Genomic DNA, 21,522 nt, shown 5'->3' with positions numbered 1-21,522 from the left:
TTTTAACATCCTTATAACTGCTTGGCTGTTGTGACAATTTATCTAGTGCGTGCTCTCTGAAGTGGTAAACCACAGTGTTTCTACTAGTCATAATGTAAGGTGTTACCAGGGCGATTTTACAATACAAAGTCACGGGGAATGTTTACATTAATTTTGTGCAAGGTTTTGGTAATTTTTCATGAAAGAAATGAAAGCACTTATTTAAAAAAAAATTCCAAATGCTTCTCAAATTAGGTTTCAGCTTTGAATGTATTCTTTTGGCTTTAATACTAGCATTTTGTGCCTATAGAGGAGTTTGATATAACGAGTGAGGAAGTTTCAGCACTGTCTTTCTTGTAAATGTTTGTTGATGTGTTTCAACAATCCTAAAGCAAATTGTACTCACCACGGGTGAACACTGAAGTTAGGGTAAAGAAGAAATACGGATCCAACCCTCCAACAGCTGCAAGTCTGAAGGACTGAAGTCAAGACAAGTCACCAGTCCTGGCATTTCTTGGGGGGGGGGGGTCAGACTGCGCTTGGGGGGAGGGTTGATGGAGCCCAATTTCAATAACAGAACAATAGAACATTCTAGACAGTACGGGTGTCTGGACAGCTGCCAAGCCTGTGAGGGCAGGATCTGACAGCTCAGAGGTGCCTGTGCAACAAGCGAGGTGCTTCAGGGAGAGAAGCACTGTTGGTAGTGAGATGGGAGGACCCATGGGGACTGAGACCCACCTGTGCCCACTTGTGGAGTGTGTGCCCTGTGCCACCAAGGCTGTGCTTTCCAGGCAGCGTTTCCCAGAGATGCTCACCTTACCTGGGCCACACATTCCACTACTTGACTTCTCTCATTGATTTCTCTATGGAGAGAACCTGCCAGAATCACCTGTGGAGCTAACCTTGATGGTCTTTGAAATGAAACCCAGACATGGTTACCTTTGTGGCCTATGTTGAGATTTTGTTTGCTTTTTCTTTGTGTTCTAGAGATTCTGTAATCACTGATCTTGACCTATCCATCCCTTATAAAGACATTCAGATTGTATTGAATAATTAGGACTTTTCAAGGTGTCTGGCTAAAGTGGCATGTGACTTAGTCACTTCCAGTGGCACAGGGTGGCATGGAGGACTGGAGCTGTGAGGACACACGGCCAGATTCCCTGTTAGAGCTCATGTTGCCTCGTCAGTGAGGTTCTTGCTGCTCTGACTGTAGTCCTCAGACCAGCTGCACAGGCACTGCCATATTGCTTGTTAGAAATGCAGACACTTGGGCCCCGGCCAGACTCTCTGTATTAGAATCTGTGTTTTAACAAATTCCCAGGTGATTGGTACACACATTAATGGCTGAGATGCCCTTCTTTGGATGCCTTGAAGGGCTGGGTCCCTGTCCTGGAGCTGTGGAGATTGGAGTCATTCTCTGGGAGAAACCGTGGGTCTCCCAACTCGGGAACCCACAAGGACTGTCAAATGGATGCCACGGGATCATTCCCAGAGCCAAACAACCCACTCACTGCTGGGCCCTAAGCCCATGCACAGTGCATCAGTCAGCCGTCCTCCAGCCTGTTGCTTGAATACCTCCACTGGCGTGGGGCTCACTACTTGGCTCGACTCTTTTCTTCTAATTTTAGGCACTCTGATTGTTTGAAATCCTCCTTCATGGTATTGAGTCCAACTCTACCTCCTTCAAACTTCCACTCAGCGCAGCCTCTTAGGTGCTCAGTAAGTGTTTGTTGAACAGGTTCTTGTTCCACCCAAGAGCTCTTCATAGATTCTCAGTCACCTCTTTCGACATACTGGCTGGGGTGGGGAGCAGAGGGGGCAGTGGAACCTAAGTGGCTGTAGGGACAGAGCGGTGGGATTATTTTCCCCTGACCTAAGTACCAGTCATTGGTGATGTGTTTAATTGGAATGGCTTTGTCCTTGCTCTTCTGTGTAACCGTGTTGCCTCTTCCTGTGTCATTTGGCTTTTAAAGTAAACCTGTTGGCGGGCTTGTGCGTTCTCACTCAGTGGTGGCTTGATGGGAGGCCTGGTACTGGGGCTGGTGGATTCCCTTTTATCCTGTCCTCTGCTCACGAAGACGCTGAAATGGAAGGCAGGCCCAACGCACACGCGCCTGCGAGGCATTGTGTGGAAACAACTGCAGAGATGTCTGCAGGTCTGAGGAACTTCACAACTTGCTCAGTAGGAATCTGAGTGGTAACTAGATGGTAGCTGCTTTGCGTGCTTCATGGTGTGTCCCCCACCACCCTGATAAAGCTGGAATTTAGTTTGTATCAGTTTTCATTGGATTTCCAAATTGAATTTTTTTTCATTGAGAATGGGGACTGAAGTTCCTGGTAAACTAAATGTTGCAAGGTAACAGGGTAACTTGATGGAACCTGCAGTAGGACAGTCTTTGTGCTCTGGGAAGGACTGCCTTGGACTTACATGAAAAGTGACAGGGAGTCCTGGAAATAGCCCACTACTAAATGTGGCCTTTTCCTCCCTAAGTCCTGTGCTCCTGATTCAGCTCCAACAGAAGAGTGATGGGGTCATGGAGGCATTAGGGGTTGATTTGAAGGAATGCCAGCTGATAGGACACTGTGTAACCTGACAGTCGATTGTGTATGAAACTATAGTGTTAGCTTTCAGAAAGGAAAGAAGGTGCAGAAATGGTAAAAAGAACACGAGGTTTTGACATTTAAGGAGGTGAACGTCAGTAATATATAAAATTCATTGATGTGGACGGCCTCATTTCTTGATGATGTCAGATAGACGAAGCATTGCTGTTCGTAGCACTCCTTTCATTCTTGTTCAGTCCGAAGCACTCAGTGCTGCAGGGCGGGGGGTGAGGGGTCTGAGGAAGGCCAGTTTCCTGCTAGGCGGCTGCTCTGCTGGGCACCTCCACATACAGAGGCAGCGAGCTGCATCACAGGCTGGTCCCATCTTTAGGGAATGTACAGGGAAGACGAGATGAGCTTGATTTCTGCTGCAGGGTCCAGAGCTGCATTCGTTTTACATTCGTTAGGTAAGTTGTCTCTCCCAACAGACCATATGCTCCATGAGTGCAGGCTTTGTGCTCATGCTGTATCCTGGAGCCTCGCAGAGCGCCCGGCATACAGTCTGCACTCAGTTGGAGTGACAGACTGAAAATGTGAAGTGTAAATGCCCAGAGAGAAGCAGAGACCCAGTAGGCACTGTGTGAATTCAGAGAATAATGACTGCTGCCCGAGAGTGAGATCAAGAAAACATTCATGGATGGGTGGTAACGTCTTGAGCTCCCAGAACAGCTCACGGTTAACAGTTTACCTGTTAACTCCCCTTTCAATCATCACCCTCACAGTAAATGTCTGTGTTCTCTTAGCCTGAAGTATTGTGTCATCTGTTAGCAGCATTTTGACTCAAATTGGGCCATGCTTAAATGTTTTTTTTGTTGTTTGTACTTTGTTTACTTTTTTTTAATTGGGGAAGGGGAACAGGACTTTATTGGGGAACAGTGTGTACTTCCAGGACTTTTTTTTTTTCCAAGTCACGTTGTTGTCCTTCAATCTTAGTTGTGAAGGACACACTATTAGCTATTAGAAAAAATATTTTTAAATCAAACTGGCAACCTTGTACCGTTCAGCTTCAAGTTGTCCTTTCAGTCTTACTTGTGGAGGGCGCAGCTCAGCTCCAGGTCCAGTTGCCATTGCTAGTTGCAGAGGGTACAGACCACTATCCCTTGCAGGAGTCGAGGAATCGAACTGGCAACCTTGTGGTTGAGAGGACGCGCTCCGACCAACGGAGCCATTCAGGAGCTCAGCGGCAGCTCAGCTCAAGGTGCCATGTTCAATTATAGTGGCAGGGGGCACTGCCCACCATCCCTTGCGGGACTCGAGGAATTGAACTGGCAGCTTTGTGCCTGAGAGCCCACTGGCCCATGTGGGAATTGAACCAGCAGCCTTTGCAGTTGAGCACTGCCTGAGCCACGGGGCCGGCCCGTTTTCTTTACTTCTGATTATTAGAAATGTCAAGTTCCAAATGCTTACTTGTCTTCTGATAGGTATATTTTCTTTTGAAATAAAAAATACAATACTGTTTTACATTTAGGAAATAAATGCTTTTAACACAAACACAAAATACAGTGACCAAGTCATCGGCTTCCATGGGAAGCGCTGGCTGCCCCAAAAGTGGCATTGGATTTGGGAATGGCATTTCACCCTAAGGATGGCATTTGGAGAAGTGTGGATAAAAGTGGAATAGGAAGAACATGTCACTAAAGCCCAGCTCTTGCATCTTCACCCAGAAAGGAAAGATCGCATAGATACGTTGTTTTTTTCGATTCCTCTCCACAGTTGACCACTGTGTGTATCAAATGTAGTCTGGATCTCTTCTTTCTTATACTGCAGGTGATCGAAAAATAAATCATCCTATCATAATTACTTTTCTTTTTACATCATAGTACTTTTAGAAAATATAGCATGTCGGTTTCGTGTGTACAGGGGATACGTGTTTAAAGTTTTGGGGTATATTAGCTGTTAGAAAAAATATTTTTAAAGATACTGTACATGACTTATTTCAGCTACACACTTGTTATAAAGTACACCTTGGGAATTGCTTTTCATTTATAATAATGAGGTGCTTGGTGTGTATAATTGTGTCTAATAAGCATTAATGAGTTTGAAATCTGAATATGCTTATTAGAAAAATTAATGGTATGGACTGTGTAATTACCAATATTTTTTTTTTACACATTTCAGTTTAATTAAGTTATTCTGATAAGTATTTGAATTGTTTATTGTTGCAGTGATGGTTGAACATGAGAATATTGCTGTTACACAGAATGGCCTGCTTTTGAAAGAAAGGCTTAGTGATAGTGTTTTACGTATGAAAGATCATATGTTATAGTATCAGTTTTAATAGCTAAAGTTTGAGAGAGTTAGACAGAAAGGAACTGTTAAGAATAAATAATGTGCCGTAAAACTTCTGCCATATTGTAAGTGCTCACCAAATAAGGACATTTGGATGCATGGATGGATGGACAGACTGACAGGCGGATGAATTGAATGTGAAATAACCAAGGATTTGCAAGTTTTGGGTCATCTCTCAGTTAACTGAAGGCCTTGGGAATGGGGCTCTTTATATTGCCACAGATTTTCCTTTCGGGAAACTAAGGGTGGCTGTGGAAGGCAGAGCCATTTCCTGAATATCAGTGGTGCTGAGGTGATAACTGGGTAAATGAAAATTCCTTGCAGAATTGCCAAGCCTCCTCCCATCCATTAATTTCAACCAGATCGGTCAGTCAAGTACGCTGTTTCTTGACCAGATTTACATAGAGCTCAGCATGGTGCCCTCCTGCATAGGAAACTCAGGAAAGAAAGGTGTGGCATGAATGCACTCATTGTCCATGTAAGTTTTAAGGAATTATGATTTTGTTACTTGGAAGATCGCATCTAGATATCACCTCTGTTCCTTCTGTACCTGTACAGGTGGGCAGTGAAGGACCCACGGGCAGTGGCAGCAGGAGAGGGGCTTCCTTAGTTCATCTCAGCAATGGCTGACAACCTCCCAAAGAATCAAAGCACTTTATCATCACATTTGTCATTTCCCTAAAACTGACTTCTCACAAGTCTCTAGACTTTAATATATATTAATTTTTATTAAGTGATCTGTGATGTTACGGTCTGTTACTTTCTAAGATAGAAGCTTGGATTTTCTTTAGCTTTTTGCTCCTTAATTAGTGCCTTGCAGAACAGATGAATAGAATAGGACCCTTCTCTCTGCATACCTCCTTCCTCGGTAGTCTTGCTCTAATGCTGCTTCATGACATACATAGATTGTTTTCTGATAAATTTTTACTTCTCGGTAGTTTCTAAATCATTTATGGGCTTCTCTCTTTTACTTAACCTTTTTCGTTTGTCTGTTTGTTTGTTGTTATAGCCATCCTGGGGTCTCCAGCTAGTGGAATTCAGAACACAATTGGCTCTGTCGGTACAGGCCAGCAGAATGCCACTTCTTTAAGTAACCCAAATCCCATAGACCCCAGCTCCATGCAGCGAGCGTATGCTGCTCTTGGACTCCCGTACCTGAACCAGCCCCAGACGCAGCTGCAGCCTCAGGTTCCTGGCCAGCAACCAGCACAGCCTCAAACTCACCAGCAGATGAGGACTCTCAACCCCCTGGGTAGGTGAAGGAACTCTCAAGAACTTCTTTGTCCAAATGCAGCACTGGGAATGACACGTCTTCCTGGAGCCTGTGACTGTTTTTAGTTACTGTTTTTACTTTAAATTCAAATTAATATATGTATATATTATTGTGTTGGTATCTTTTAAATGTTTGAAATAAAAAACTTCCAGGTAAAAGCTAAAGTGTCCAATGTAAGGAACATGTTACAGGCTTGTAAAAAGAAGAACGTTGGCAAGTGAACCAACATTTTTGTTGCTTGCTTATGCCATTTCTTTCTGAACAGTTTTCATAAAGGGCATTTCATATGGCTCGGAGTGCAAAGTCTCACAAATCAGAATTATGGTTGTACCACTTGCATGGACTCCCAGTAGACCATTTATTAGACGGAGAACTTGTAGGTGGTCTGCCAGTTCTAGCAAGTCTTGGATATGGGCTGTCCCACAGCTGGAGGTGACCAGCGTGAACGTGGGCAGGTTAACAGGAGTCTCACAAAATCTCTCCTATCTCAGCCTTCTCCATGTACTAGTATTGCCGGGTGTCATCTCAGCCTCTTATTTGCCAGTGTTTGGTCATTTGCTCACACATCTCCACAAATGTTGCCACCTCTGCATATTGTTTCCTGAATAATTTTTTCTTTAAATCAACATAGTCCTTTTGAACTTGGGCTTACACCAAGCAGTTATGTCAGTCAAGTTAAATCAAGGTTGTAGTGATACTTTTGTTCTTTTCCTAATAGAGCATTTTAACCTTAAAAATGACTCTTAACAATGACCAATTAAAAATATTTGTTGCTTTTTGGAGAACAACTGCCCTAATTCATATCCAACTTCTACTGGCCCTGACCCTGGATGGAATGCTAAGACCTGAGTTCTAATCTAACTTCTGTTGATGGTATAATTTGAGACAGGACTGTGAACTTCTCTAAGTCTCAACTTTTTTTCTTACTTTAAAATAAACACTGTAGACAAATTGATCTCTTATGCTTTTCACCTGCACTAATTTCTATGATTTTATTTTGTGATACGAGAAAAAAATAGACACATATAGGTGACAAGTCAGCTTAGTTGCTTAGGGTTTGATATTAATGAAGCCAGAATCAAAATCTGGAGCTGAAAAGGACCATTTCTAGTATTTTCCACAGCCATAGAATGCACTTATGATACCACCAGCCTCCATAACAATACCTTATTTTAGTTACAAAGTACAATGGAAAGGAGACTGCAACTTAATTTATACAAGTCAATCAATCATCATTATTGAAAGTAGAACTCCCAGAGTTCCTGCCATAGTGTTCATTACGATAACATTAAGAATCACTTATTCACATGTTAACTTGTTTATCTGTTTTCAGAACTTCTAAATGTATGTTATAATTTAGGAGTTGGTTGATGTCTTTTCTTTCTGTCTTTAAAGGAAATAACCCAATGAACATTCCAGCAGGAGGAATAACAACAGATCAGCAGCCACCAAACTTGATTTCAGAATCAGCTCTTCCAACTTCCCTTGGAGCTACAAAGTAAGACCCATGTTTCAGTCAGCTCCTATCTGAGTGACAGTCAGACATGAAAGTGGGCTGGAGATCACACAAAACTCATAATTCTTTCTAAATATGTGGCAGAGAAAATAGTTTGGGGAGTGGATGCAATTTTTTCTTTTAATTATAAATGTAGAGCAGGTAATGTTAATAGATAAAACATGGTTTCCGTTTTGTTGTGTGTAACAGCACATGGCTCTCCTAACTTAAACTTTGTGTCAGATCGTTGAAGACCTTACTTAAATGAAGTGCCTTTGAGTCACTTCAGTGGACGGATGCAGGTTCTTGTCCTTCCCTTAGCCCACTGATGAATGACGGCTCCAGCTCCGGAAACATCGGAAGCCTCAGCACTATCCCTACAGCAGCCCCTCCTTCCAGTACTGGTGTTCGGAAAGGCTGGCACGAACATGTCACTCAGGACCTGCGGAGCCATCTAGTGCATAAACTGTACGTTCCCATCTCACTCATGATTTGCATGTGACGGAAACATTTTGTGGCTAATGACGATGTGACGGTTTTGCAGTTCCATCGATATCTGATTTAATTCCTTAGTGGTCCCCTGGGCCCCAGGTGACAGTGCCCTGTAGCAGCTAAAGAGGGTCACATCCTTGTTTAGGGAGCCACAGCACTGCTGGCAGGCGAGAGAATCCCAGATCCTGTGTCCCCAGTGGGGGGCTTCAGAGCATTCATGGCTCTGCACTGCAGAGGGGCATGAATTGTGACCCATGTCACAGAGACCACGACTCCTCAGGCGGCCAAACCTGTCCTCTGAGCTCTGGGATGTATGAGGGGGCTGGAATTAGCACAGAAGCTTTGCCTTATTTTATGGCTCCAGATTATAGTTGTGGACACCCCTGAGAATTGGGGGAATTTGGGCCTAGTGAATACAGATGGCATGACAATACCATCATGCAGCCAGTTAATATACAGGAAGTTAATAATTAATTTTCTCAAGCTAATTAAGTTAAATTGAAAGTGAAGTTGACCAGCTTGATTCCCTTGGAGTTGTTTATGTTCGTTATTTTAATCAAACATTTTTGTAGTAAATAGTTTAAAAATTAGGAATTCAAGATCATATTATTCTTGAGATGCCCCAGCATTTATTAATAGCAAACACAGTGTTTGACTTGTAGCAAAGTCAGTATTGTCTTTAGAGTGTGGCTTCTGTTGTGTACTCACATACTAGGCGAGAGAGTTGGGGTTTCTCTCGACACTGTATCACCCCCATAGGTAGAGGAGCTTCTTTTTCCATGTCATGTGTAAAATGTCAAAACTGTTTAAAAATGGGTTGATAAAGTGTGTTGTCCTTTCAGCGTCCAAGCCATCTTCCCAACACCTGACCCCGCAGCCCTGAAGGATCGGCGCATGGAGAACCTGGTGGCCTACGCTAAGAAAGTGGAAGGGGACATGTATGAGTCTGCCAACAGCCGGGTAAGTTGCCACACGTGTTCCAGCCAGCACACCTACGGTAGATGTAACTTTCTCTGTCTGGAAATGGGGAACATGTTAGGCAGGTAGACTCATCACCTTAAACAGAGGCTGACGAGGGAGACCTCCCAGGTAAGACATGAGGCCCCTGCACAGCTCTTAGTTACCTACAGTGTCCCCAGTACAGTGGTAAAGGAGGTGTAGGAAGTTGCATTTTATCCGTGGAGGTCGTGTCCACGTCCATGTGGCGTTGTTTATATAATGCTTGTACTGTGTTACTGCCAGCAGCGAGGAATATCCAAAAAGAGATTCAACTGGGGAATGAAATGTAACGTGCATTTAGTACCTATTGTCTGTTAAGTCCTGTACTGTAGCTAGGAGTTGAACAAGAATTTGCGCCTTTGGTTTATTAGTTACAAGTGTTGAATACATCCCTTTGCCAGCATACTTAATAAAAAAGTTCATTAATTTATTAGAACATACAATACAGGTCATTCGTTTTTTTACAGTTTTGACTGCCTAATATTGAATGTTATTGCTTTTTAGGATGAATACTATCACTTATTAGCAGAGAAAATCTACAAGATACAAAAAGAACTAGAAGAAAAACGGAGGTCACGTTTACACAAACAAGGCATCTTGGGTAACCAGCCAGCCTTACCAGCCCCTGGGGCACAGCCCTCTGGGATTCCACAGCCGCAGCCTGTGAGACCTCCAAGTAAGGACTTCATTCCCTTCTACCAGCCCTTAGTCTGTTTGGGTGTTTTTCTTTCTGTGTTCAGAGTGTGTTTCTAAGTACACGGAATTACGTTCTCAGGAAGACCACATTTTAGAACCTGTGATAGTGGCCATGACCTTGTGCCATTGGCCTGTCTTTGGACATTGAGTGTCTCGTGGAAAGGCCCTTTAAAAGGTGCGCTGGCATCCGAATGCACAGTGCTTTGGGACCTGTTGACTGGTTTTCCCTTTAAGTTTGAAGTCTTCAAGATAAAGTTCCTTGTTTCTAAATCAAGGATTATTTTAAATAACTATTTTTTCCTTCCATTATAGATGGGCCCATGCCCCTGCCAGTGAACCGCATGCAAGTTTCTCAAGGTATTTAACTGTTGTTGGGACTCATCTTTTGGTTTACTGTTCAAGAGCCGCCAAGTGTATTGGTCTTTCCATCTTCCCCTCTGTATTTGTTTGTAGCTTCTCTTATTCCTTCTGTTCCTTTTTACTGATAAGCAGAATTCAGTTCCACAAGCAGTATGAATATTGGTTGTATTTGGAAGTTAGAAGCCATCGGAAAGATCCCTAAGGAGATCAGGAATAGGAGTTAGCCCCATCTTTTTTTTTTTTTTTTAATGGACAGGAAAAGACATTACTCTTAGAAAGAGTCTCCAAAAAAAGCACTACAGGTGGGAGAAGGAAACTTTTCTGAATGCGTGAGAGGAGAGCATCAGGCCAATCCTGGAGCAGCGAGCACCACTGGGAGTGAAGTGGGGAAAGGGCGGTGGCTGCCCGGGCCCTCTAAGCGCAGGTGGTCAGGCTCGGCCAGGAAGGTTCAGATTCAGACTCTGCATAAGGCTGGGGTACTGGCACCTGGTCTGAAAAACTTTCTCAAGGTTCTTTCTCAAGTTGAGATTCTGTAGTTCTTGCTTGGTTGAAGCACTTACTTCAGTTTGGGAGTTTGGGGATAAGGAACATTTCAAACCTTTTATAGTTCTTGTCAAATTGAGACTTGAACAGTAGGATGTTTTTACAGATTGTGAAATCAAGTTGCTATAATCTTAGTGTATATTGAAAAAGACATGGTAGATAAGCTGATGTTACAGAGAAAACAGTTTACAGAGGATTGTGGGAAATTACGAAGAACGAGAGGCCGTCATCTAGGGACGCTTAGTGACTAGTTGAGGTGTCTTTCATGGTGTGACATTCCTGCAGACTGTGGGCAGCCCTGGGACAGCCAAGGTACTGCAAAAATGCGATCTTTCCAATCTGTGTAGAGGAGACTGAGGTTGAGGACTGGCCATCCTTGGGCTCTTCCAAGGCACTTACTGTGCTTGCAAAATTACAACCACGTTTTGAGTCTTTTCCCAGATTCTAACAATAAAGGTAATCCCAACTGAAGAGCTAGGAAGCCGGGGGTGGAAGTGTGGAATGGGAACGGGCTTCCTGTAGGAAAGGAGATGGCAGCTAGGTGCTCCAAAAGGCGTTCGAGGTTGGCTCAGAGGTTGCCCTGGCCTTAGTTAACAGCTCTTTTGGAGTTGGTGGGAGCACCTTCCCAACACAGCCTCTTCTCCTTAGTTGCTTTGATGCTTTTGTGCAGAGTGCTTCTATCCCGATCAGTGCTTCCTCCGCCTCGTGGGTGTGTGTGTGTGTGTGTTACCTAACTTTCCACCCTCATCTCCTCATTCTGCCCTGCCATGCTCCCCCTTCCCCCCCATACCACACTCTCCACCAATGGTGCCATCTTTCCTGGTTATGAAAAGTCTGTTACTTAACTGTCTTATCTGATTAACTGGGTGATTTCTTTTCAGTTGTATGTATTGTGTATGTGTTCCGTCTTATTTTGCTTAAAGTTTATTTGTTGAATTGTATTCTGTTTTCCTGTGGATGCTTTTCCTAATGAACCATTGTGGGTACATTTACAGGGATGAATACATTTAACCCGATATCTTTGGGGAATGTACAGTTGCCACAAGCTCCCATGGGACCACGTGCAGCATCTCCCATGAACCACTCTGTCCCGATGAACAGCATGGGCTCCGTTTCAGGGGTAAGTCCTCCTGAGAAGGCCTTGCCCAAATAAGGAAAACTCTCTAAGCGATGAAATTGTACATTGTCTAGGATCCTACGATATCTGCTCCTTTGGATTTGTTATTATTTTCTCTCTCTCGCTCTCACACTCTCACTCTCTCTCACTCACTCTCTCTCTCTCACTATAGTGAAAATTATTTGACCATTATTTATTTTTATTGGAATGCCAAATTCATAGGAGCTTGAGGCTCTGTGAGAAGATGGGAGTTCTGAGGAAGACTAGGCAACCTCAGATCTGCGGCCGAGAGGGACTTGTCACTTGTCAGTGTCTGTTGACTCCTAGAGTTTCCTCTCCTGAGGCTGTGTTCTAAATGCTTCAGAGAACTTATAAAGTCATATTTTGAACTTGAAATTGTAGCATGGTATGGATTTCTATCCAGAGGACAATCTGAAGCTGGCTTGTTAGAGACTTTGAATGAGAAAGCCGGCAGAAGTGCCTGGGAGCCGGGACGGTCTTAGTGAGTGGTGGTTATTTTCCCCAGACGGAGGGAGGATTTGACAGTTTCTGTGTTTTCTGGTTTATCTTGAAGATCCTAGCCCTTGTCCTCTGAACTCTCAATGATGCTGTTGTCTTTCAGATGGCTATTTCTCCTTCCCGAATGCCTCAACCTCCAAGCATGATGGGTGCGCATGCCAACAACCTGATGGCCCAGGCACCGGCGCAGAACCAGTTCCTGGCGCAGAACCAGTTCCCGTCGTCCAGTGGGGCAATGAGTGTGAACAGCGTAGGCATGGGGCAGCCAGTGGCCCAAACTGGCGTGTCACAGGTACCCTTCACCCGTGGGCCTCTGTGCTGCCTACATTGATATACCCCAGCTTCCTACTGACCTGAGCACGTCTTACTTCATGGAAATTAGAATTCTAGACTGTACATTTCATTTTCATCTTTTAGCATCTCTTGATTTTTCCTCATTTGTCCTGTCATTTTTTTAAATTCTAAGTTTCGTATGCAATCCTGAGAGGCACTGAATTTTATACACAGTGAGTGAGGAAAGGTCCCATGAGTTCACTGCTAGTGATTTGGTTTGTGTGTCCTATTGCCTGTCTCTAAACTGCACAGGTGCAGTCAGGCTAACTGGTTCAGTGGAATAATTCTCCTCTTACTGAATGTGTTTTTATTTATTCAGGCAAAAGCTGAAGAGAATTGTTTTCCATTCATTTTACGGCTTTTCCCCCCTTTTGTTAATTGTTAATTACGGTGCATTAGAGTGCTGCTGTATATATATGTACATGTATTTAAAACAGGCCAAATCTTCCCCAAAAAGATAAAATTCACGTTTTAATTTTTTAACATGAAGTAATAATAACTAAAAGTCATTGTCTACAATAGATTTAGTCATGCTTATTAATTCTTAATTTCCATAACATGTCATTGCTCTAAAACAGGGGTCAGCAAATTTGTCCTGTAAATATTTTTTGCTTTGTGGGCCATGGACTCTTTCTTTGTCTTAACTACTCAGCTCTTCTGTCATGGTGCAAAAGCAGCCACAGCCATGTTCATTCCTGTGTAAATGAGCAGGCGTGCTGTGTTCTAGTAAAACTTGAGTACAGAAACAGGCAGCTAGCTGGGTTTGGCCATAGCCAGTAGTTTGCAGACCCCTGTTCTAGACCAGTAATTCGGCATCGCTTTTTCAAAGTTCTGTAGATAATCTGAAGCATGTCCCAGGTGAGAAACCCCTGCATTGAAACATTCCAGTGTTTCAATAACTCATTTTTAAAAGAAAAAACAAATACCTTTTCCATTGGTCTAAGCTGTGGTTGGATGTTATAGAACATGAAGCTAATAAGCTGAGTGTATACGTGTTTGTTTAAGCCAGAGGTTTCAACATTTATATAAATCAAGTATGAGAAACGTTCATAGCATTAACTTTGTTGGAAAGTGCTCATTAGACGAAGTGTACAGCTGGATACATTTTTATAAATGGAACATGCCTGTGAAACCAGCCGAGCTCTTCAAGAAACCATAATTAGATTGTCATACATTTAATTCTTCAAATCTGTTGCTGCATTTTTCAAATGAGGGAAGTAATTTTAACATACTCTGTTCTCTCTGTTAGGGACAGGTGCCTAATGCTGCTCTTCCTAATCCTCTGAACATGCTTGGGCCCCAGACCAGCCAGCTGCCTTGCCCACCAGTGACACAGTCACCGTTGCACCAGACGCCACCTCCTGCTTCCACAGCCGCTGGCATGCCATCTCTCCAACATCCAACAGCACCTGGGATGACTCCTCCTCAGCCAGCAGCTCCTACCCAGCCATCGACTCCCGTCTCGTCTTCTGGGCAGACTCCCACCCCGACTCCCGGCTCAGTGCCCAGTGCTAGCCAAGCCCAGAGCACCCCTACGGTCCAGGCAGCAGCCCAGGTGACCACGCAGCCTCAGACCCCAGTCCAGCCCCCATCCGTGGCCACCCCTCAGTCATCGCAGCAGCAGCCCACGTCTGTGCATGCCCAGCCTCCTGGCACGCCGGTGAGCCTCTCAGTCTGTCGCCTTTGGTCTGAGACTTAGACAAGAACTTGCCTGTAAAAAAATTCTGTCGTGAAGTTGCTGCAGCGTCTTGATGCAACCCCAGAAAGGAACTGCACTCTAATGGAACCATAACGAGCTGTGTTTGGTTCCCAACATTGGCTCCAAAAGCTGGGTTTGGCAGGACATGACTTATGATTATCTTCCCTAATTAAATGAGTTTGCCAACATCAGCAGTTATAAAGAAATCACACATGGGTCCTCTATAGAATTTTTAAACTATGTATGTGTCGGAGCAGTGTGTTCCCCATTCATTATCTGTCCTAGACTGGTATCTTCTGAGTTTTGGTAGTTTTTCTCCTAACAGCGTGAGGATTTGGTCACGTTCCTGATTATATGTGCTTGGACCTGTCTACTTTCCAGACTAGAAGTCTTTTCTTTTTTATGACAAAATGGCAGACCCGGATTGGTACTTCCTGTGGCTCAGATCTGCCCAGTCCTCCATGCACCTGCTGGCGGTGCCCAGGCTGCGTGCTCTCCTAGGCTGGGCTGTCCCACTGACCGAGGGACTTGGGGCTGCCCTCTTGTCACCTGCATGTCCCTCATCAGTTATCACTGAAATCTTGGTATCCGTTTTCTTACCAGCCTAACATAGAAATCCCCCTCCCCCTGAAATACGTTAACTTTATTAGAGACTGAGGATATTTATTTATAAAATGTCAAAGTTAATCCCAACAACAATCCCAAGATAACGTTACTATTTGTATTTCTCCATAGGGAGTATGCTTATTAATCCTTATTTTATATTTCTTATCTCTAAGTAGGATACCTTTCTGATTTTATGTTATCTTTTATGTTTAGTTTAAACTCCATTTGTCAAGACTTTAAAAATTTAGAATTCTTATAGTGATTCTTTCTCTTAATGTTTATTTATTCCTCTGCCACCAATACCACCACTGTTCCTGCATTTAACAAGCTAATTATACATTCTTGTTTCAATTTTGGCACTTTATTCCCCTTTTTACATATATACTTATATATTTATAATATATAATACTTACATATTTATAAGTATATAAATATATACTTATATACATATATACTTATATATTTATAATTTAGCCTTTAACCATAAACATTAATGATCTTAGTGGAGGGAATTAATTTTAAAATAGGAGGTTCTGTGACTTAGGTAGAAAATGTCCAGAAAAAAATTTATATCCACATGTCAAAAGCTCTGCTCTTCCATATCTGCATTGGCAAGAAGTCAGTTGTGTTCCTGCCTGATGCTGACTTCATCTAGAAGTCCTGTTTTAACTTTTGTTCTTCAGTTCTTTCAGGGGTGCTTCTTAGGTTAGCACTGAGAAATGTTAACATGAAACTGTATATTGGGTGAGCAACAGAGTTTAAGATCATTTATACTGTCTTATTAACAGAGAGACATGATTTTGGTTTCTCCACAGCTTTCCCAGGCAGCAGCCAGCATTGATAACAGGGTCCCCACTCCATCCTCAGTGGCCAGTGCCGAAACCAGCTCCCAGCAGCCAGGACCCGATGTACCAATGCTGGAAATGAAGGCTGAGGTCAAGAGCGAGGACACCGAGCCCGATGCCAGCGAACCCAAGGGGGAGCCTGGGTCTGCGGTAAGCTCTAGGGGTCCACCATGGAATTCCCTGCGTTTGTTTTACTATCCTGTTTAATCTACTTTCTACTCGAACCCATCATCAAAAACAGATTTGTTATTTATTGTTAGATATTAGGTACTTGTCTATTTTTATTTTGCCAGAAATGAAGAGCACTGGCTTATATTTTATTTCTTTATGTATTTATGTGTTTATTTATGTGTTTATTTAATGCAAAGCTTGGGAGACCACTGTTTTGGAAACTATGTTTGTCAAATGGAAACTATAATGATAGCCATTTACAGGTTTTCTTTTAAAGATACCTGTATTTATTATTATTATTATTATTATTATTATTATTATTATTATTATTCTCATCCTTCTACCCCCTCCCCTTTGGCAACCATCAGCTTATTCTCTGTATCTATGGGTCTGTTTCTGTTTTGTTTTATTTATTCATTTATTTAGGTTTTTTGGATTCCACATGTGAGATCATACAACATTTGTCTTTCTCTGACTTATTTTACTTAACGTAACACCCTCTAGGCCATCCAATATGTCACAAATAGCAAGATAACATTCTTTTTTTTGTACCAGTCTTTTTATTGCTGAATAATATTCGTGTGTGTGTGTGTGTGTTTGTACCACACATTCTTTATCCATTCATCTGTTGATGGGCATCTAGGTTACTTCCATATCTTGGCTGTTGTAAATAATAATGCTGCAGTGAACATAGGGGTGCATATATCTTTTCAAATTAGGGTTTTTGTTTTCTTCGGCTACATACCAACAAGTGGAATTGCTGAATCATATGGCAGCTCTATTTTTAATTTTTTGAGGAGCCTCCATACTGTTTTCCATAGTGGCTGCATTAATTTACAGTCCCACCAACAGTGCATGAGGGTCCCTTTCCTCCAAATGCTTGCCAAAACTTATTTGTTAATTTATTGATGATAGCTACTCTGACAGGTGTGAGGTGATACCTCATTGTGGTTTTAATTTGCATTTGATTAGTGATGTTGAGCATCTTTTCATATGTCTTTTGGCTATATGTTCTCTAGGGAGAAATTTCTATTCAGGTCTTTTGACCATTTTTTTGATTGGATTATTTGGCATTGAATTGTATGAGTTCTTTATAAATTTTGGCTATTAACCCCTTATCAAATATATCATTTGCTAATATCTTCTCCCATTCAGTAGTTTTCTCATTTTGTTGATTGATTCCTTCACTGTGCAAAAACTTTTTAGTTTGATGTAGTCCCATTTGTTTATCTTCTCTTTTGTTTTCCTTACTTGAGGAGATACGTTCAAAAAGATATTGCTAAGAACGATGTCAAAGAGTTTACTGCCTATGTTTTCTTCAAGGAGTTTTATGGTTTGGGGTCTAACATTTAAGTCTTTAATCCATTTTGAGTTTATTTCTGTATGTGATATAAGAAAGTGGTCCACTTTTCATTTTTTTCATATATCTGTACCGTTTTGCCAGCACCACTTAATTGAAGAGACTGTCTTTACCCCATTGTATATCCTTGGCTCCTTTGTTGTAGATTCATTGATGTATAAGTGAGAGAGTTTATTTCTGGACTCTGTTCTATTCCATTGATCTATATATCTGTTTTTATGCTGGTACCATACTGTTTTGATTATTGTAGCTTTTAGTGTGGTTGGATATTAGGGAGTGAGATAACCTCCCATTTTTTTCTTTCTCAAGATTTCTTTGGCTATTAAGGGTCTTTTGTGGTTCCATGTAAATTTTAGGATTAGTTGTTCTGATTCAGAGAGCAGTTCCATTGGTATTTTGATAAGGATTGCATTGACTCTGTCCATTAGTTGAGGTAGTAAGGACATTTTAACACTATTAATCCTTCCAATCCATGAGCAAGGTATATCCTTTGACTTACTTGTAACTTGTTCAGTTTCTTTCTTCAGTGTCTTCTAGTATTCAGAGTACAGGTCTTCAGGTCTTTCACCTTTGTGGTTAAATTTATTCCTAGGTGTTTTATACTTTTTGATGCAATTGTGAATGAAATTGTTTTTTTAATTTGTTCTTCTGATCAACTCGTTATTAGTATATAGGAACACAACAGATTTCTGTATATTGATTCTGTATCCTGCAACTTTCCTGAAGTCATTTATTAGTTGTAATAGTTTTCAGGCACTGTCTTAGGGTTTTCTGTATATAGTATCATGTCACTTGCAAATAATGAGAATTTTGCTTATTTTCCAATTTGGATGCCTTTATTTTTTTGTCTTGACTGATTACTGAGGCCAGGACTTCCAATACTATGTTGAACAGAAGTGGTGAGAGTGGGCATCCTTTTCTTGTTCCTGATCTTAGATAAAATAAAAGTCCAGGACCAGATGGCTTCACAGGTGAATTTTACCAAACATTCAAAGAAGAATTAATACCTATCCTTCTTAAACTATTTCAGAAAATTGAAGAGTAAGGAATGCTTCCAAAGTTGTTTTATAAAGCCAGCATTACCCTGATATCAAAACCAGATTAGGACATTAGAAAAGGGGGAAAAAAAGAAAATTACAGGCCAATATCCTTGATGAACATAGGTGTAAAAATTCTCAACAAAATATCAGCAAACCAGATTCAACAACACATTAAAAGGATTATATACCATGACCAAGTGGGATTCATCCCAGGGATGCAAGCATGCCTCAACATCCATAAATCTATTGTGATACATTACATTAACAAAGTAAAATACAAATACCATATAATCATCTCAATAGATGCAGAAGAGCATTTGAGAAGATTTAACATCCTTTTATGATAAAAACTCAACAAAGTGGATATAGAAAGAATGTATTTCAACATAATAAAGGTTGTGTATGACAAACTCACAGCTAATATACTCAGTGGCTTATATTTTGAATGTTTGAATCATCCAGCAACTTTTTCATTATCATTCTTCTTTCATTTATAGTTCTGCAGTGTTAGATTGCACAAAGGGTCTATTTGTTTACTCATTTACTAATTAACCTGTGGCAGAAATTGAAAACTGTCATACTGTGGGCTGAATCCAGCATATAAATTTGTTTTGTTTGGCTCACACAATATTTTTTAAAACGGGAAATTACAATTTAAACTCTAGATTTCTGGCTTTTCTTGAAAAGTGAGAAGCATTGTGCTTGTAGTCCCTCTGTGGCAGCGGTCTGGGGGGAGTATCATCTGAGTCCAGAGTCTCCACTGCTTCCTGCTGTCACACATCACACCTGCTCCTTCATTTACCTCCCCTCCTGGCTCTGAACAATTTGGTTCTGAACCCTGCCCCAATTTTCAAGGAAAGTTTTGTTCCGAACTAGAAATATCTAGTAAAACTACTGAGCAGGTGGTGGTATGTATGTGTATCTGCAATTTTTTAAGCACTCCAGCATGTAAAATTTTTTAATTAGGACTATAATTGTACTGATACTGTATTAAAGCAACTGAACTGACACCAAATGCTCTATCTATTCCTTCTTGTGGGAGAGTGAAGGGATGATAAATGCAGTTCTTAGTAGGAGTAGGTTTTAACAAGCCCATAGATTTTTAAGAGCCTTCCAGTAACGCTGGGTTAGAATAAAGGTCTTTGATACTCATGTATCATTATCTGTAATTTTGTTTTACTCAAGATGATGGAGGAAGATCTACCAGGATCTTCTCAAGTTAAAGAAGAATCAGACACAACAGAGCAGAAATCAGAACCAATGGAAGTGGATGAAAAGAAGCCGGAAGTAAAAGTAGAAGCTAAAGAGGAAGAAGAGAGCACGGCTAATGGTGCCGCCTCCCAGTCAGCGTCTCCTTCACAGCCACGCAAAAAAAGTAGGTTGTGCTTTCTAGAACTTACTGAACTGTGCTGCTTTCCCATTGTGTTGTGGTTTCACACTGTGAATTATAAGCTAAAACAGAAACAGAATTTCATCTCCCCTTTTCTCTTTCTTGCCTACCATTCCCCGAGTAGAAGTGGTGACACTGAGCTGGACTCCAGCCTGAGAATCTGCAGGTTCATGGCAGGAATAAGAAACAATCCTTGGCTCTGGGGGGTAGCCCAGGGGCAGAGCTATCTTCTGAGATGTCCTGGCTGTTGGGCTGGAGTCAAAATTGCATCTGAGTCTTTGAGCAGGCCAAACAGCTTGGGCTTTCCTCAGCAAGGCATGGACAACCACTGATGGATTCGAGCAGGAAGATGACTGAAAACCATAGTGTTAGGGAAATTGTCACCATGGCAGCACACATGTACACCAGAGCTTGTAGATTTCTACTGCTACAGATAGGAAACTAAGTGCCCAAAGTAAGGAGATGCTGGAGAGGGACCAAGTGACTTAGTGCAGATAAGTAAAGATACTTTGCGTTCCAAACGGTGCAGGGTGAGACAGTGGAAGTTGGGTGGAATCCATTTGAGATGTGCCCAAAAATTAAGGAGGTAGCACGGTGTCAGAAAATTGTCAGGTGACCCTTGGAAATGTAAGACAGGGCTCAGGAAGTTCATGGCTCCAGGTACTACATTTGAGAAAGATGGCAGAGAAATGTTAGAGTCTGTTATTGTATGGTTTTGCCATTGGAAAGGACCCAAGATCATGGAGTGTAGCAGTTCTCAAAAATTTGATCTCAGATCTCTTTATACTCCTAAAAATTGAGGACCCCAGAGAGTTTCTATGTGAATTATCTATCGCTATTTACTCTATTCAAAATTAATGCTACTGTTAGAAATTTTTTAAATATTTAATTCATTTAAAAATAAATGTTATATGACACCAATAAATAACACATTTTTATGAAAAATAACTTTTCTGAAACAAACGTAATTAATGAGTGTAGTGACATAGCTTTTTACAATTTTGTGGGTTAGAGAGTTACGTGAACGCAGCTAGATTCTCATATGTGCCCCTGCTTCCACTCTGTTGTGTTACATTGTTTGGTTGAAGTACATGAAGAGAATCCAGTTCATCTCAGATAGGTAGTTGATAAAAGGAAAATAATAGCCTTTTCAGATAATTGTGAATGTTCTTTTTTGATACTATACCAAAACTCAGCAAGTGGAAGTTACAGTATGGAATCTGAATACTTAGCACTGAATTTTTCATACTCTGACATTAGAATCCATTTGTCTGTCTTATACTTTGTTTTTTATTTTATTTTTTTATTGGGGAATATTGGGGAACAGTGTGTTTCTCCAGGGCCCATCAGCTCCAAGTCATTGTCCTTCAATCTAGTTGTGGAGGGCGCAGCTCAGCTCCAAGTCCAGTCACCGTTTTCAATCTTTAGTTGCAGGGGGCACAGCCCACCGCCCACGCAGAAACTGAACCAGCAACTTTGTTGTTAAGAGCTTGCGCTCTAACCAACTGAGCCATCCGGCCGCCCCTCCGGAAGCTCAGTGGCAGCTCGTTGTCTTCAGTCTAGTTGTGGAGGGCGCAGCTCACTGGCCCATGTGGGTATTGAACCAGCAGCCCTGTTGTTCAGAGCTCACGCTCTAAGCAACTGAGCCATCCAGCCACCCTGTCTCTCTTGTACTTTGGATGGATCTTTTGCCCTTGCGTGATTTTCTTGTAACA

General features: G+C 41.8%; 1 protein-coding gene across 2 annotated transcripts in view; it reads left to right on the top strand.

Moving 5' to 3' along the window:
- CREBBP (CREB binding protein) overlaps positions 1-21,522 on the top strand; it is a 126,999-nt gene that overhangs the window by 74,584 nt on the left and 30,893 nt on the right. For both annotated transcript variants that reach the window (XM_033101139.1, XM_033101140.1), the window contains 11 exons: positions 5,879-6,121; positions 7,538-7,640; positions 7,959-8,105; positions 8,972-9,089; positions 9,633-9,804; positions 10,137-10,181; positions 11,723-11,847; positions 12,467-12,655; positions 13,946-14,356; positions 15,817-15,996; positions 19,603-19,792. In XM_033101139.1, the coding sequence (XP_032957030.1) occupies positions 5,879-6,121; positions 7,538-7,640; positions 7,959-8,105; positions 8,972-9,089; positions 9,633-9,804; positions 10,137-10,181; positions 11,723-11,847; positions 12,467-12,655; positions 13,946-14,356; positions 15,817-15,996; positions 19,603-19,792 (1,923 nt within the window). The remainder of the gene's footprint in view (positions 1-5,878; positions 6,122-7,537; positions 7,641-7,958; positions 8,106-8,971; positions 9,090-9,632; positions 9,805-10,136; positions 10,182-11,722; positions 11,848-12,466; positions 12,656-13,945; positions 14,357-15,816; positions 15,997-19,602; positions 19,793-21,522) is intronic.

Source organism: Rhinolophus ferrumequinum, assembly GCF_004115265.2.
Source record: "Rhinolophus ferrumequinum isolate MPI-CBG mRhiFer1 chromosome 15 unlocalized genomic scaffold, mRhiFer1_v1.p scaffold_54_arrow_ctg1_1, whole genome shotgun sequence".
Classification (NCBI taxonomy): Eukaryota; Metazoa; Chordata; class Mammalia; order Chiroptera; family Rhinolophidae; genus Rhinolophus; species Rhinolophus ferrumequinum.
Note: the sequence above shows the minus strand (reverse complement) of the source record. Positions and strands in the feature narration are given on the sequence as shown.